This window comes from Triticum dicoccoides, chromosome 6A (assembly GCF_002162155.2).
Source record: "Triticum dicoccoides isolate Atlit2015 ecotype Zavitan chromosome 6A, WEW_v2.0, whole genome shotgun sequence".
Lineage (NCBI taxonomy): Eukaryota > Viridiplantae > Streptophyta > Magnoliopsida > Poales > Poaceae > Triticum > Triticum dicoccoides.
This window is the reverse complement of record NC_041390.1, coordinates 495,762,674-495,780,534: the sequence shown is the minus strand read 5'-3', so window position 1 is coordinate 495,780,534 and position 17,861 is coordinate 495,762,674. Positions and strand designations below refer to the sequence as shown.

General features: G+C 44.0%; 1 protein-coding gene across 1 annotated transcript; it reads right to left on the bottom strand.

Annotated features, from left to right (window-relative positions):
* Positions 1-2,057: 2,057 nt before the first annotated feature.
* Positions 2,058-2,622, bottom strand: LOC119316454 (heavy metal-associated isoprenylated plant protein 45-like). Its single transcript, XM_037590773.1, has 2 exons — positions 2,553-2,622; positions 2,058-2,475 (listed from the first exon to the last, which is right to left on the bottom strand). Exons 1-2 carry the CDS (start codon positions 2,617-2,619, stop codon positions 2,174-2,176), a joined length of 369 nt encoding a protein of 122 aa, XP_037446670.1. The 5' UTR covers positions 2,620-2,622; the 3' UTR covers positions 2,058-2,173.
* Between the last annotated feature and the right edge of the window lie 15,239 nt (positions 2,623-17,861).

Here is a 17,861-nt window from a genome sequence, read left to right as displayed (position 1 = left end):
GATGATGAACCCCTCCGTGATCGTGTTCCCCTCCGGCAAGGTGTCGAAATAGGGCTCTAGATTGGATCTCGTGGTTCTGGAACTTGCGGTGGCTGGAATTGTTTTTCGTCGACTCCTCTGGGGTTTCTGGAATATTTGGGTATTCATAGAGCTGAGAGATGGTGGAAAGGATTCTCGTGGACCCCACTACCCACCAGGGCGCGCTAGGGGCCTCTGGCACGCCCTGGTGCCTTGTGGGCCCCACGGGCTTCCCCTCCTGCACTTCCTTGGCTCCCAAGTTGTCTTCTAGGCAGAAAAAAATCTCCAAAAAGTTTTGCTACGTTTGGACTCCGTTTCATATGGATATTCTGCGAAGTAAAAAGCAAGCAAAAAACAACAGCTGGCACTGGGCACTATGTCAATAGGTTAGTCCAAAAAATGATATAAAGTTGCCATAAAATGAATGTAAAACATTGAAGAATGATAAAATAACAGTAGGGAACAATAAAAAAATTATAGATACCTTGGTGACGTATCAGTGACTAATCGGCCGAAGATGCACAGTCCACCAGGCTTGGCGTCGACGGGAGGGGAGGAGCGGTGGCCTTCCTAGGACCAGAGCGGCGGAGACCTACCACACACTACTCTTCCTTGCTACCGGCGGCCCCCGCGAACGTGTCGGCTTCTTCGTGGGGGCAGCGGGGCGCGGCCTCGGCGTTGTCCTCCTCCTCCTCATCGTCGGTCTCGTCGAACACCGCCTCGCTCGCATCGTCATCGCATTCATTCCCGGTGGCCGCTACCTCAGCCATCCGCTGTCGGTGCCACTAGCGGGCGAGGCAGATCTCGCGGGTGGAGTGGTAGGACTCGAGCACCGCCTCCTACTCCGCCAGGTCCGCGTCCGACGCGAGCATCCTGCCGGCGACGACCTGCCCCTCCGCCTGCAGATGCTTCTAGAGGAGGTTGTCGTTGTAGTTGGTGTCGGCATGCGTCTCCCGGAATTGCTCCTCCCGCACCATGTCAATATAATGGGCACGTGCCTCACCGATGATCATGGTGTAATGCATCGATGAGGGTGGAGTGGAGGAGGAGGGTGCCGCGGAGAAGAGGAGGGTGGCACTGGCTCATCGTCGGAGGCGTCCTCCGGTTGCCTGCCGGCCTGCCAGTCGACAGCAATGGCAGCCAGCTCCTTCTTCTACTCCAACGTCAGCCCATCCCAGAGAGCTTTGGCGGCGGAGGGATCCATGGCGGGGAGTGGTGCGGAGACGGATGATTGTGGCTATCGTCGGGCATTTATATAGCACCGGTGGGCTGCAGATGGACTGACGGTTGGCGCCAGAGGAGACGTCTCGGCAACCGCGTGCCATCAATGCGGGTGGCAGACGAACGGGCGGGCGACCGTTGTGTCGTTTGAACACGCGGTAGTCGCCTGCACAGGGAAGTGGTGCGGGCCACGCTCTCTCGGCCGGCGCCAGTGAGCGGTCGCGTCCGCTCTGGCTGGGCATGAATACGGGCGCTGATGCTCTGGAGCTGCGCTGACCGAAAACGCGGGAAGTGGAGGGGTTTTTGGTGGGCCAGGACGATCAAAAGCGGGTTTGGGATCGGTCCGGACTCCTGCAAACCTCCCTCACGTTTGTCTTCGGTTTGCATGAAAAAGCACGTCCGGACTGCGTCTTGAACCGATACATGACCGTGTTGAATGGTTTTCACGGTTTGAATGGTTGAGGAAGGTTTGAGGGTCGGTGTTGGAGATGCCCTTAGAAACTGTATTTCCTTGTATTGTATGCATCTGCCTCTACGCCTAACTCTGCAGTATAGCATAACGAACATATTCGTGACACCCTTATAAATCTGTGGATCGTCACATCTGGGTTGGACACATTGGACAACTTGAACACAGAGCATCTTTTTCTACTCCCTCCGCATGTTGTCAAATCCAGAGACAAGATTAGATTACAGAAGATACCTTAGCAAGATCGTCCACTAGCTTCGAATAATTCGTTTTTTCGCAGCATTTTTCCTTCGCCTGTGATGTAGAACAGCATCGTCTAGATTATATATGTTCCTATCAGGTGGTCAAGTCCAAAGGATAGCATATTCCCCTTGCCCTAGATTAGCTAGAAACACTTGACGTGTATTCTTCGTCCTATATTAATAGCATTTCTTTTTTGTAAATTTCTTCCGGAGGAATGGAGGATCACATGACGGTGCAGGCGTGTACGTTGTCGTCGTTGAAGAGCGCGAGCGCGCGGTCGTCGAGGATGTGCGTGAAGGCGTGGCCGGGGTAGTAGCCCACCACCGGATCGTTGTAGCCGTGGAGGTGGTACCTGTGCGTGGGCAGGTATGTGTCGTCCTCCAGGTACCGTATCGCGAACGGGTAGTACCCGGCGTCGTACGGCGACGGCCAGAACTCGGCCGCCCGGAGCACCCTCCGCCGCTCCACGTACCCCGTCACCGTCACCTTCTGCATGTCCATGTCGATCTCGACAGTGCTCACGCCTGCACGCACGACAGAGTTAGCTGGACCGCATGCGCGTACGTGTTTCTGCTGAACGATGATCGAGGATCATACGTGCCTTCGAGCCGGGACATGGCCTTCCTTATTCTCTTCTCGCAGCCCTCGCAGTCCATGTGCACATTCATCTCCACGATCTTTGCATTACAAGCGCAAGCAAGTAGTGATAATCAAATCAAAATGAAGTTGCCAATGGCATGATATGCATGCAGTATCTGTTTTCTTTTTTAACTTACAGACAGGGCGTTCGACAAGGCGGCGCTCCTCCGCGTCCTCCAAAAGCGTAGCATGCTCACTCCAACAGCCGGCAATGTAGGAACGGCCTGGTGTGGATGCACCAAGGCTGCAGGCTGGAAGCCTATAAATAGTGCATGAGCAGACGCCAATGCACGGTGGATATCATATCAACTCGACATGACATGAGCGAACATGATGCAGAGATGCTCGGGCATTGGCATCGATGCCTCCCAGCACAAGGAGATGTATACGCGAGGCCAATGTTGGTGTTTCGACCCTTTTCGAAAAGTTTAACCGGATCTAACTCTAGTTCGGAATTTTTTTTAAAATCTAACATTTTTTTTACCGCCATTGACCTCGACGATAGGGTAGCACAACCTACCGTCAAAAGATCTAACAATATGATTTACCGGCACTGTCACGCCCATTTAATATGAAAAAGACCTTACCGTCATAGTCTTTGACAGTAGCCAGTTTATACCTACCGTCAATGACTTTGACGGTAGCTCTCCTCTTGAGCTGATAATATTTGCATGTGTTGCATGCAGCAGCTACTGTAGAGGCTAGTCCAGTCTATGGATGGATGAATTGCATGTTGGGCAGCAGCAGCTAGACTGTAGGGGCTAGGCCAGTCTATGGATGGTTGGATTACTTAATGCATACATGCATGTTGCGGGCAGCAGCCACAAAAAATAGAAATAAGCTGGAAGCGGCACTCGGGTGCTCCACCCCCTATATTCAAGAGTAATTTAATAATTAAAAAAAACAAAAAAAAATTGGATATATTTTTGAACTAAATATGATTAGGTATTGTACTCATATAAAACGTTTGGCCAAGGAATAATTCTCGTTGACTTCAGGATAAAAAAAACAAATTTATGACGACAATATAGCATGAATAATACTTGCATCTAGTATTTTTTGAGAAATCTTTGACCCCGGATACAATAAATGTCATTTCCTATTTAAATATTTTTACATAAGTGCAATACCTGGTCATGTTTGATTCCGTAAAAAGTTCCCGAATTTTTTGACTTTTTTAAAATTACTAAATTATTTTTAAATATAGGGAGACTTAGCACCCGAGAGCTCCTATGCATTTTCGAAGCTAGCTACTGCTAGATTGGTCATCCATGCATATGCATGGAGAGAGCAACAAGCGCATAGGACAAAGTTGCTGCACACATGACCGATGCATGTGTGTACTAGTAATGCCATCGCATTGCCTACCGTCACGCTATTTGACGGTAGAGTTGTACTGCCTACCGCCAAGGGATCAGGCGGTAGGGTATTTTTCACGTTAAACGAACATAACGGCGTAGTTAAGTCCTTGGTGGTAAGCAGTATTACTTACCGTCAGACACTATAACGCAGATCGTGATTTTTTTTTTCAGACCAGGATCAGATCTGGCTATTTTTAAAAAAAGGTCAAAACACGAAAATAGGCCAAAACACAAGACGGGTCGACGCAGGCCAATTCCTTTTATTAATCTTTTGGCGGTACGTGGAAGGTTTAGACATGTCGGGCATGAATCATGTTATCCTCGCTAAGATTTTTGATAAATCACACATGAAAAGAATTAACAAAATCAACACAAAATGCAGGCTGTGACTTGCCTCTTTATTATTCAGATTTCAAGAGAGACTAGCTAAATACTCGTGTGTTGCATCGGGAGCAACTGCATTCTAGTGGTTCAACATAGGAAAATATTGATTCAGTTGAGATCGAGGTACATTGTGGGAAGAGAATCCATAGGCAAGGTAAATAAATATATGATATGCTTGTAGTCGTCGCTAGATGGTCTACGGATCTGAATGTAATTTTTATTTTTTTAGTGTTTGTTGTACTACCATGATTGAAGATGAATAGATTAGAAGTTTATCCCGCAAAAAAAAGAAATATATGATGTGATTGAGATTGTGTATGTACAACGAGTTGATTTTATTGTTTACTTGCAAGAGATTTTATGTTATTGATGATTTATTTGATCTATGTTGATTGCTTTTGCAAGTGGTTTCTTTCGTAAAAACAAAGAGATCGGGGTCAGTTCTAAAAATATTAATGAGGGTCATCACATGGTTTAGATGAAAATCCGTGGGAGTGAACATGTATCGATGGGAGGATGAAAGCGAAACCAACAAACTCTTCTTTAATATATCTTCACCCACTTCTCTATTTTTTTCCTTTTGTTTTCTTTTTATTTCCTTCTTGTTTTATTTTCATTTTCTTATTTTGCCTTTCTATTTGAATGTATCCTTTTTTCCTTTTGGCATTTGTAAATAATAAAAAATGGTTTTATTTGGTATATACGTATGGCTTTTTTTCTAAGATAGATGAAAAATTCTCATTTTAAAACTTTGTATATATTTTATTATTTTTTAGTTTTCAATGTTAATAATTTTAAATTTTAATTTTAGGTGGTAAATACATGAATACTATAGGAAAAGATTGAACGCACAAAATTATGAACATCTCTTTAAGGAACATGCACATTTTTCTAACACGTGAACATTTCTAAAAATGCATGAATACTGAGTAAATTGCATAAATTAGCATATACTAAATGCATATTTAAAAAAACACAAACATGTCGACATAGATAGACATTTTCAAAATACATGAAAAAAATAGATGAAAAATTCTTTTTGTGAAAACATGTGCACCAAAGCTTGGCAAAAAATTATGGCAACTTCAGGTAGCTCTCGAGACTACAAATCCAACTCCCCTCCTATTCGCCTGCCACCACCAGCATTGGCCACCCTCTCAGCACCTTGCGCAATCCCTGGATCCCAAGCACAACTTACATGCTTAGGGTGGAGAATGGAGGAAGGAGGTGTGTGCGCTCTTGTTGTTCCCGTTCATCCATGCCGGCGACGACAACCAAGTCGGCTCTTCCTCTCACCGCCCACCCCCTTTACGGACGTTGCCCCCTATCAGCTGATGAAGCGCCCGGTGGATCCCTGAAGGTTTCCTCACTCAATCTAGATCATTCGGATTACGATCCCATCCCTTCGTCTCGTCAAATCCCTGCTTGTATTGAAGAGATGGAGTTGGCCCTAGTTTCGTCGCCGACGGTGCCGCGCTTGGCTCGTCTCCTACGCGCACGCAACTCCAACCTTGTTGCTCCATAGTTAGGTATGGAGAAGTTGCTGATGTCCCGGTTCAGAAGGTGACCGCCACGCTTGACCCAGTTCCTGGTGAAAATGTTGAGGTGGTGCCTCAGACGCCTTTGTGCTCCTCGTCCATTGCAAGAGGCCTCGATTCTGAAGTTGCTTGTGGCATCAGCGATGCAATCACGAGTTGGCGCCACACACGACCACACTTGTTGTGGATTGCACTAATGTTGGTGCCGATTCGGTGCAGCCGACTTGCGATCCGGTGGAGGCAGTGGGTGCTATGCCACGGGCTGGCCCTGGATTTTTGTGGGAGGGAGGTGTCTTGCCCTTGGCCATGGGGCTTGTAGCTAAGCTCCCAATTCATCAACACTACATTGTGCAAGGATTGAGCAAGCGCCACCTTCAGACGAGTAACTCATGGTCGATGTTTTTGTTGCTTGGCTGCTATTCGTGGTGGGCTGAGAGCCTGAGACATGGCACCAGGTAAGCGGCATATAACTCATAATAACATGCATATAAAGGCCTCTTATTTGGCGCATTGTGTGTCAAAATCTGGCCGAACGCATAGAGCGTTTGCTCATGTGCCGGCCCACTTGGGTTGCATGAAGCGAACGCTGACGAGCTATTTCACTAATCTATACCTTTCATGGTTTTTTGGTTTATTTTATTTTTAATCTTTTTTAACATGTACATCTTTTATCATCTGAATATAGCTACAAAACATTTTAAGGCAAATATATAGGAACATTTTAAAATTACAGGAATGTTTTATACAGATGTGCGTATTTTAAAAGAATTGGTCATTTAAAAAAAGTCAACTTGTTCTAAAAAGAGTATGAATCATTTAAAAAAATGTCAACTTGTTCTAAAAAGAGTATAAACATTTAAACAAAGATGTAAAAATTTTAAAACTTAATTTTGGAAAAATAAATTGTGAATATAGTTTAACAATCATGATTTAAAAAAAATTGACGAACATCTTTTCAGAGCTTGGGAGAGCGCGAGACTGAGCCGGCCCATTGCGGAGGAAGCCACAGGCCACAACCTCGTTTTTTCTCGATTTTTTCCATGTTTTCTGTTTTTGTTTTTTGCATTTTTTTACTTTTGTTTATACTTCCAAATATATTACAGAAAATATTTTACATAAAACATTGGGAAAAAGTTAGTAAGGAATTTTAAAAGTGTTAAATTTTTATAGAAAAAATGTTTCAAATTTATACAAAAATACAATGTGTAAGGAAAAAGTTGATCATGTATTTAGAAAAAGTTAATCAAGAAATTCAAAAATGTTAATAAAGCATTCAAAAATGTGCAAGCATATGAAAAATGTTAAATGTGCATCATATTTTCTCAGATATCCAAAAAAAATATACAAAAAATACATAATGTGTATTAAAAATGTAATCATATATTTACAAAATGTGAAAAGTGTATAAGAAAAGTTTTGATGTATATTAAAAAAGTACAAACGTACATTAACTAAAAGTAGACATGAAAACATATATTTTAAAAAGTTATTTTATACTTAAAAATTGTTAAACATGTATATAAAAATGTTCCTAATGTGTACCAGAAATGTACATTGTGTGAGAAAAGTTGTTTATTGCCAATAAAAAATGAACGTGCAATTAAAAAGTGTTGACCATGTATTTTAAAAAGTGTTCATCTCTTTAAGGAACATGCACATTTTTCTCACATGTGAACATTTCTAATAATACATAAATACTGTGTTAAACAATTTCTTGGGGTCAAGATATGAACATATCCTTAGGATATCTGCAAGAAATCACATAAATTAGCATCTAAGAAATGCATATTTAAGAAAATACACAAACATGTCGACATAGATGAACATTTTCAAAATACATGAAAAAAGAGATGCAAAATTCTTTTCGTGAAATTATGTGCACCAAAGCCCGGTAAAAAATTATGGGAGCTTCAGGTAGCTCTTGCGACCACAAATCCAACTCCTCTCCCATTCGCCAACCACCACTGGCGCTGGCCACCCTCTCAGCACCTCACGTGTTCCCTGGCTCCCAAGCACAACTTAAAGGCTAGGGGTGGAGATTGGAGGACGAAGGTGTGTGCGTGTTTGCTGCTCAAGTTCATCCATGTCGGCGACAACGACCAAGTCAGCTCTGCCACCCACCGCCCACCCCCTTTACCAACGTCGCCCCCTATCAGCTGACGATGCCCTGGTGGATCCCAGAAGGTTCAGTCGCTTAATCCAGATCATTCAGATTAGGATCCCATCCCTTCGTTTCGTCGAATCCCTGCAGGTGGTGAAGAGATGGAGTTGGCCCTAGTTTCTTTGTCGATGGTTGCCGCACTTGGCTCGTCTCCTACGCCGCGTAGCCCCAACCTTGTTGCTCCATAGTTAGGGATGGGGAAGTGTTGATGTCCCGGTTTAGAAGGTGACTGCCACGCTTGACCCAGTTCCTGGTGAAGATGTTAAGGTGGTGCCTAAGATGTCTCTGTGCTCCTCGTCCGTTGCAAGAGGCCTTAGTTCTGAAATTGCTCATGGTACCAGTGATGGAGTCACTAGCTGGCGCCGCGGACGACCACACCTGCTGTGGATTGCCCTAATGTTGGTGCCGATTCGGTGTCGCCTACTTGCGATCGGGTGGAGGTTGTGGGTGCTCTGCCATGGGCTGGTCCGTGGGTTTTTGTGGGACGGAGGTGTCATCCCCTTGGCCATGGGGCTTGTAGCCAAGCTCCCAATTCATCAACACTACATTGTGCGAGGATTGAGCAAGCCACCGCCTTCAAACGAATAACTCATGGTCGATGTTTTAGTTACTTGGGTGCTACTCGTGATGGGCCAAGACATAGCACCAGGTGAGGGGCATATGACTCATAATAACATGCATGCAAGGACCTCCTATTTGGCGCATTGTGCGTCAAAATCTGGCCGAACAGATAGAGCATTTGCTCATGTGTCGTCCCACTTGGGTTGCATTAAGCGAGGACTGATGAGCTATTTTCACTAATCTATACCTTTCATGTTTTTTTGGTGTCTTGATTTATTTTATTTTTAGTCTTTTTAAACATGAATACCTTTTCTCATGTGAATATAGCTACAAAATTTTTTAAGGCAAAAACGTATGAACATTTTAAAATTATAGGATTTTTTATACAAATATGTGTGTTTTAAAAGAATTAGCCATTTCAATAAATGTCAACTTGTTGTAAAAAGGGTATGAACATTTTAAAAAAGATGTAACCATTTTAAAACATGATTTTGTAAGAAAATTGTGAATACATTTTAACAAACATGATTTAAAAAAATTACGACCATCTTTTCAAAGCTTGGGAGAGCGCGAGACTGGGCCGGCCCATCGCGCAGGAGGACACAGGCCAGAACATTGTTTTTTCTCTCTTTTGTTTTCATGTTTTTGTTTTTTCATTTTTTTTACTTTTGTTTATACTTCCAAATATTATATATTTATGTGTGTGTATATATATATATACACAGATTTTCTTTAAATAAAACATTGAAAAATGTTAGACAGGCATTTTAAAAATGTCAAATCTGTATATAAAAATGCTTAAAGTTTGTACGAAAATACAATGTGTAATGAAAAAGTTGATCATGCATTTAAAAACAGTTAATCAAACAATTCAAAAATGTTAATCAAGTATTCGAAAAATGCACAAGCATTTGAAAAATGTTAAATATGTTTGATATTTTCTAAGGTATACAAAAAATGAATAGAAAAAATATATAAATTTTTATAAAAATGTAATAATATATTTAAAAAATGTGAAAATTGTGTAATAAAAGTTGCATATATTTAAAAAACTTAATCTTGTATTTATAAATTGTTGTATATAAAAATGTTCCTAATGTATACCTAAATGTACATTATGTGTGAAAAAATGTTTATTGCCAATAAAAATTAACATGTATTTAAAAATTGTTGTTCATGTATTTTAAAAAGTATTCAAAACGTGTATTTAACAAAATGTACATTGTGTACTTGAGAAATGTTTAATGTGTATGAACAAAAATATTGTGCGTGTACATATAAAATGCACATTATGTACAAAAAAGTATATATATGTGTTAATAAACGAAAAGAAAATCAGGAAAGAAAGAAAAGCAAAGTGAAGAAAACAAAGAAAATCGAAGTAAAACAGAGCAAAAAATTAAAATTAAAATAAAATCAAAGAAAAGCAATGAAAAAGTGTGGCAAAAATGAAAACCGAGTAGGAAACAAGGGAACTAAAGAAAACAAAGAGGCGATTAAAAAACCAAAACAAGAAACAACGGAAAACAAAGAAAAAGAAGAAAACCGATGCAAAACATTGAAAATAGAGCAGAATGATGAAAATAGCCGAAAATGAAAAAGCATATTAAAAAACAGCACAGAAAAACTGAAGAAAATCAGAAAAGCAACAAAGAAAACAGTAGGGAAAAAACAAAAGAAAACAGAAAATAAAAAAACAGGAGAAAACCGTCGTGAACGCAGCCAACCACCGAGAGAGCGGCGGCGAACGAAACAATGCTGAGACTGGGCCGGCAAAGTACTATCGTCCACCAAAATGTTTCAGGCGAGATGAGAGCTACTTTCATTTTAAGCACGATATGGCTCTTGCGGTCCAGGTTTTTTTTGGAGGCAATCTCGCGGTCTAGGTGAGAAGGCGTCGCGGACGAGACTTGCCTGCTCCCTGCGCGTGCTTTCATCCGTGCTCCCGCATACGTGGCTTGATTTGGTTGGAACAAAATAAGGCCCGGCTTCACCCCCTTAAAATCAGAGGGGTGTCAGGACCCCGACTCAATGCCACATCGATCTAGCATGTAACACCTCATATCACTTTGCGGCCTCACGCATGGTATTCCCACAGGTGTCACCTTGCCTTTTCTCGGGACCGTTTACGCCTTTTGGCACACGTATATGATAGTGTCGCTAGCATCCATATGATAAGGAGCCCGGACTGACATGACTAGTCGTAAATCCAAAATGGCACAGATTTACAGGGACAGGCATCCATGACCCAGCATCGAACGTGTCGGTCATCAGCAAGTGGGTCCGGGCTGTAGCTCTGGGCTAGCAGGACTCCGGTTAACCGGGCTGTAGCGGGCTAACAGGGCTCCGGTACTCAATGCGTGACATTTTCCCGAAGGGACAGACACATGAACGAAGAAGGACACATGCCAGCCAGCCTAAGTATTCCGGAGCAGTAGCAAGCTACCATGGCTCAGTGGAAACACTAGGAGACATTTCCCGGTAAGAGAGGCTACTAAGGATAAATAACTAGATAGTCAGATCCCACACATACCAAGCATTTCAATAACATACACACAATATGCTCGATATGTGCAAATACAACATGGCATCACAACATGACTCTACAACTCAAGTATTTATTCATTAGGCTCCGAGGAGCGAGATATTACAAACATGGGTCCTACGACCCAACACTCAGAGCATTCAAGTCAAAACACAAGCGGAAGCTATCATGTCTGAGTACAGACATCTATAAATGAAAAAGGCTGAGAAGCTTGACTATCTACCAAATCCTGTCGAGGCACAAGATCGTAGCTGAGGTAACAAGCTAAACGTCGAAGTCCACGTGGAACTACTAGTGAGACTGAAGTCTCTCTCTGTAAAAACATAAATTAAGCAACATGAGTACAAATGTACCCAGCAAGACTTACATCAGAACTAACTACATATGCATCATTATCAACAAAGGGGATGGTGGGGTTTAACTGCAGCAAGCCAGCTTTGACTCGGTGGCTATCCTAAACTACGACTGCAAGCAACTCTTTTGAGGTGGCGCACACGAGTCCACATATTCACCATATCAATACACCACTATGGATCCGCTTCCGTCTCCCTACGAGAACGCCATCCATAGCACTCAGGCTTATCTTGCGTATTTTAGGGTATTCACTTTTGCTTGTCTATGAACTGATATAAGCAACCCAGAAGTCCTTTACCGCGGACACGGCTATTCGAATAGATGATGTTAACCCTGCAGGGGTGTACTTCTTCATACATGTTTCCACCACTTAGCGTCTGCACACGACATGTGCTCGGCAGACTTCAATCGAAAGCCGACGTGGGTGTAGACCACGACCTACCTAAACACTCAAGTCTCTAGTCCAGGTTTATCGCCTATTCAGGTTCCATCCGCAGGGAGTCCGGCCGAGGTTTCCCATACGGCCCCGAACGATGTGTACAGGGTTCCCGAGATACCTAACGGGTATTCGGTACACCGTGCCACGTACCTACCGCATCACAGCCCACCCCTATGGTCAGCGCTGTCCACGGCCTCCAGTAAGCTACAAACACCAGAAACTACTTGCAACTCCTGGACAGAGGACTAGGGTGAATAAGAAGTCGAGCGGGGTCATATTTCAGGGCCCAATGCATGGTAGTAGCTGAAATCATGGATCACAAACACAGAACTCAGTTCCTGAGGACGGCTTCAATGAGACAACCCACCATGTACTCCTACATGGCCTCTCACCGTTACCTTTTACCAAATCGTGTTCACACACTTAGCTCACACACAGTAGGACATGTTCACACACCTCTGATTCATCCCCAATGAATCAGACCTGACTCAACTCTAAGCAGTAGCAGGCATGACAAACAAACATGAATGAGTAGGCACAACAGGGCTCAAACAACTCCTACTCATACTAGTGGGTTTCATCTATTTACTGTGGCAATGACAGGTCATGCAGAGGATAAAGGGGTTCAGCTACCGCAGCAAGTAACAAATGACTCGTTGTTGTTCTAATGCAGTAAAAGAGAGCAGGGCGAGAGAGTAGGATTGTATCGGAATGAACAAGGGGGTTTTGCTTGCCTGGCACTTCTGAAGATAACATTCAGTCTTCATCAGTGTCAACGATCACATCATCGGTACATCGTCTACCGAGGGGGAACAACACCGGCAAACACAGAAGAAACACGATCAATGCAATGCACAGTATGATGCATGCTATGACATGGCAATATGAATGTGTTTTGGGCTAATGCATCTAGCAACAAGTTAAATGGGGTTGGTTTGAATACAAGATTCAAATTCAAACTCCATATGTGAGAGTTTAAATGCCATTTATTTGTTTTGTCCAAAACAGAGGACAAACATTGTTCAAACATGCATGAAAATGGTACAGATGGATTCCTTGAATTTTTCTGATAATTTTACATATATAATTTGTTTGATTTGGAGTCACGGTTGAATTACTATGATTTTTAGAAGTTTTAGCTATTTTCTGAAATAAATAAATCGTTTAGATTTATTTAAAATCCAAAAAAGGGTTTACTGCGTCAGCATGACGTTGGCATGACGTCAGCAGGTCAACAGGGGCTGGTCCGGGTCAAACCTGACCAGCGGGGTCCACACGTCAGTGACACAAGTGACTAACAGAGTTAATTAATTCTAACTAATCAAATTAATAGCCACGGGGCCCACTGTCAGTGTCAGCAGGGGTAATTAGTCCTAAACTAATCTTGTCAGGTGCAGGGCCCACGCGTGTTAATCCCAGGAAGGTCAAACCCCTATTCAGCGGGGTCAAACCCGCCGGCGACTCGACGCCGGCGAGGCCAGACACGGCGGCGAGGCTCGGATTTGGTCCTCCGTCGACCAAATCGACGGCGGAGATGCGCTACGCGTAGCTGGGGAGCTCGCGCATCGAGTGGTGGTGGCGGTTGGGCTCGGGATGGTCGGAAAAGACGCCGGCGACGACGTTGGCGGCTGCCGGAGCTCGGGCGAGCTCGGGGTCGTCGCTAGGAGGCATGGCAGGAGGAGCTGGTGGTGGCTACGGGCTACTGAGGTTGCGGTGAGCACGACGGTGGGCTCGGGAGCGAGCTGCGGTGGCTGTGGCCACGGCCAGGCCATGGCCGGCGGCGAGAAGCTCCCGGCCGCGGTGGTTAGCATGGCTACAGCGGCCTTACAGGGCAAAGGAGAGGGGAAATCGGTTCAGGGGCTCACGGGGATCATGCAGGGAGGGTCAGCGAGCTCGGGGAAGCACGAACGGCGGCGAATCGATGATGAGGTTGACGGCGGCCGAAGGTTGAAGATGAGATTGAGGGCGACGCTGCAGGGCTTCCGGAGGGCCGTGGACCGGTGAAGAAGGCCACATGCGTCGTCTTGGGGCCGTCCTGGCTCATGTAGCTCGGCGAGGAGGGAGGAGAGGTTGCGGCTGAGCCTCTGGGCTCAACGGCACGGCGAGGGGTGGCCGGTGGTCACGGGGGTGCTCGTCGGCGTTCTCGGGAGGTCACATCGATCGCCGGAGAGAGAGACAGAGGAGGAGATGAGGACGAGGGAGAGTGCGAGGGGGTTCCAGGGGGTGGCGTGGAGCTGCGGGAGACGTCCAGGGAGAGGAGGAGGCAGCCAGGCAGGGTGGTGGCGTGGCGAGCTCGACGGCGTCGCGGTGTCCCTCCTCTGCCTACTGGCACGAGGAGGAAGGCGACAGGGAGGAGGAGGTGGGCTGGGCTGCTGGAGGAGCTGGGCCAGGTAAGTGGCCCAGGTGGGCTCTCTCTCTCTTTCTTTTTCTTTTCTATTTTCTCCAATTGGTTTTGATTTGATTTAAAATATCAAATCATTTTTCTAAAACTTTCTGTAAATTGTATGTGAGCTCAGGAACTAGTCCAAGGTCACAGGCAACTTACAAAAATATTTGAACTTTATTTCTTATATAATAGAAATAAATTCAACTCAAATATGTCATTGGTTTAAGTCAAAGACCCAAAAATAAATAATTCTGTGATTCCAAAAATATTGGTTTGAATTTTACCTCTTACCAATATTTTCACAGAATAACAGGAACATTTCTTTGGACTTATTTGATGAGATTTAAATGTTGGTTATTTTTAGAGGTCTTCTGAGGCTTTTGAAAATTCCTCAATTCAAATTTCATTTGAATTAAAACATGATGCTCACATGAGGGTCTATCCTAGTGCATAACAAGACTAGGGATGTGACAACTCACCCCCACTAAACAAAAATCTCGTCCCGAGATTCAAGCGTATGGTAAGGTGAAGGGGGAACGCAAACTAGCACAATCTTCACGATCCAGGTTGCTCTTCAAATGAACGTTGATTCGTTCACCATCATTGTCTCGAAGTCTTGCTCTGAGAACTCCAACTATCATGATAACGAGAGGAAGGAAAGACCCTAAAAGAATCGTTCTTCTCGAAGGTCGAACAACTCAGGATTAACTCACGGAATGAGACATAGCAACATCTCTTGAGCTGAGAGACGAAGCACACCTCTAGCGGAAAGGAGTGGAACAAATGACGGAGGTTTACCAGGTAGACTACAATTCCACACTTAAAAAGGTGGTAAACGATTGTCAACGTGGCGAGGAGTTGAGTTGCCATGATACCACAACGAGGCACCTTAGGGATGGTGACTCGTAGATATATCCCCTTAAGTGGAAAAAAGAATTACCTTTGATTCAGAGATCATTGAAACTCTTTAAACCAGCCTAAGGCAATTCTCGAGCGATCGTTTGGAGGGGTCGGTAGAATGGCATACTCAGACTTGGATGATGTGGATTACCTTGTTGAAGACAACGTAATGGATGAATTTGCTTACCACCGGAAATGGAAGAGACCCATGGTAGAATGGCACATTGGCGGTGCAAGCTGGGAACAAAATGCAAATGCTGGGAATGATTCTGGTAACTGGGGAAGAACCCAACAATAGAGAGTGAGTCCACTGTTTTGAAAAGTTATAGCATAACCGAGGAAACTGAGAGCATCCCAGTTAGTGTCGATGATAACACCCAGCGCTTGTGCGTGCTCTCAAGAACTTGAGCATTTCCATATTCATCAGGGTTTTACCAACATCCGTGTCAAGGATCCTGGCAACACAACGTACTACCACGATGAATACTGACGGACGATGCGGATGCAAAGGAAGATAACACTTTCTCAGGTTTCACCCTTGGCGGGGCCAAGGAAATAAAATCTGGATGATCGACCGAGAGACATTTAGCACTCCGCTTCTAATGTTCTCCTTGATGTACTAGCGTATCCCATTCCTTGAAATGGTCTGGTATCTAGAACATCAAGTAAAGGTCGGACTTCGGAAACACAAAAATCATATGGCATAACTAGGGAGTAAATCCTATGAAGTTCTTATGGGGAGGTGGCCAACTTCTTCAATCAAGATACTACATTAATAGGTCTTCCGGCGGGGTGTGTTGGCCACGACATCCACTTTACCGGTTACAGAGTGACCAATATTATAATCCTTGGAAAACATTCCAACCATCATATCTGCCTGAGATTCAGATCCGGTTGGTGTCAGAATATTCTAGACTCATCGAGTCTAGAAAGTAAAATGAAAGTTTGCAACACAAATCGACGAGATAACGTTGCGAGATTCTCGGGGAGTGAACTATGGTAGTAAGCTCCAAAACATGAGCTGGTACTGCTACACACATGTGAACACGCTGTCTCAGACAAGCATGACCACGTGGTAGTCTTATAATAAAACACTACCGAGTTCAGGTGGGGAAACCATCAACAAGGATATCGAAGTCCTTGCATAAGGCATGCTCTTAAGAAGGAACTTCTTCTCCTTGAACAAATCAATCAGTGGCTTGGTGTGCTCGGGACACATATGGAATGAAGGTTGCAAGTCTCCAGACCACAGAATACTTCGCACGTATGCATGACTGACTTGGGATGATTCCAGAGGAAGCAACATTGACTTTCTCGAATCCACGGCGGCAACTTGCATCAAATGCACATGAACTGGAGGAAGTCACTTCTTACATCCGAACATATGCTTCATGAACTAGCATGAAGAAATGCTTTCAAAAGTTTCCAACACTAGCTTAATGTTCAACAAAATCATGGAGGAGATAAAGATGTTGTCAATGGGCTCAACAACAATTCATCCGGGTTTCCTTTTAAAAGGAATTCCATAGTTAAGTGAACACGGTGATAGCATTGGTCAGACCAAAGAATATAATGGTGTATGCTCGAGGAAAAACCACGAGTAAGACAACATTACGAACATCGTTGGTTCTGACTTGATTTGAGGATATCCCACACCCAAATCAAAGGTTGGACAAGATGATAGGTCCATTAACTGATCACGAGGTCAGTCGATGAAATATCAACTTTCTTCAACACACACATACAAAGGATATCCCTTTGAAATGAACTAAGTCAGGTAAGCTTTTATCTCCCAACTCTCCAAGTTGTTGTCTAGCTCAACCAACTAGCTCAGGAATATCCAACACAGATTCTTGGAGAAGGAGTGATTTATAAGAAAACCAACTTAGTCACGAACTCAACATAGCGGCCAGGTGACAACCTGGTAATACTTCCGAGAAGATATTCAGAAAAATCACGAACCACCGATATGTTAGTAAGCTCGAGAACAATCTCGCTTTCCAGAGCAAGACGATATGATCAAATAAGCAAGGATTGGCACTATCCTAACTCATTGATCGGAGAGTGCACCAGAAATAAGGACTAGGTAGCACAATCAACCTTAGGGTGACGATTCAATAATCAACACGCTAAGAATGAGGTTATCGTCCATTTAACTACCAAGCAACGGAGTTGCTAGCAGTATTGATTTCACACACCACGATTCACTTGTCAGCATTCCGGTTACAAAAACATGGAAACCGAGGAATGAACAATGATGGCAAGAAGTATCACTGTACCAAGAGTTCATAGGATGGTGTGCAATTCCCATGACATTCTTGATATAAAGATGGTAATACTCCAAGGTGGAACAGAGCAAAAGCAAGATTAGCAATTTGATCTGCAGAGCACAACTTCTTTGACCCAGCCCTGGATATGGGTCAGGTTCTGGAGTTTGTTTCTCCTAGTCATTCCAGAATAGAATGGCTTGACGGACCACAAGAATAATAGGCATCGATGAACGAATGCATACATACTCTTGACTATCAATTGATAGACGACGGTCAGAAGACAACTAAAGGGGGACAACTCAAAGGAACACATGTTTTTCTGAGTTGTGGATGCATGGACTAGCATGTCGAACCAAGTTCAACATGTTTCTT

Excerpts from the sequence above, each read along its gene's own strand:
- LOC119316454 (XM_037590773.1), bottom strand. The coding sequence starts at position 2,619 with ATGAATGTGCACATGGACTGCGAGGGCTGCGAGAAGAGAATAAGGAAG. Across the intron at positions 2,476-2,552 it reads GGCCATGTCCCGGCTCGAAG|GCGTGAGCACTGTCGAGATC; the intron begins GCACGTATGATC and ends TCGTGCGTGCAG.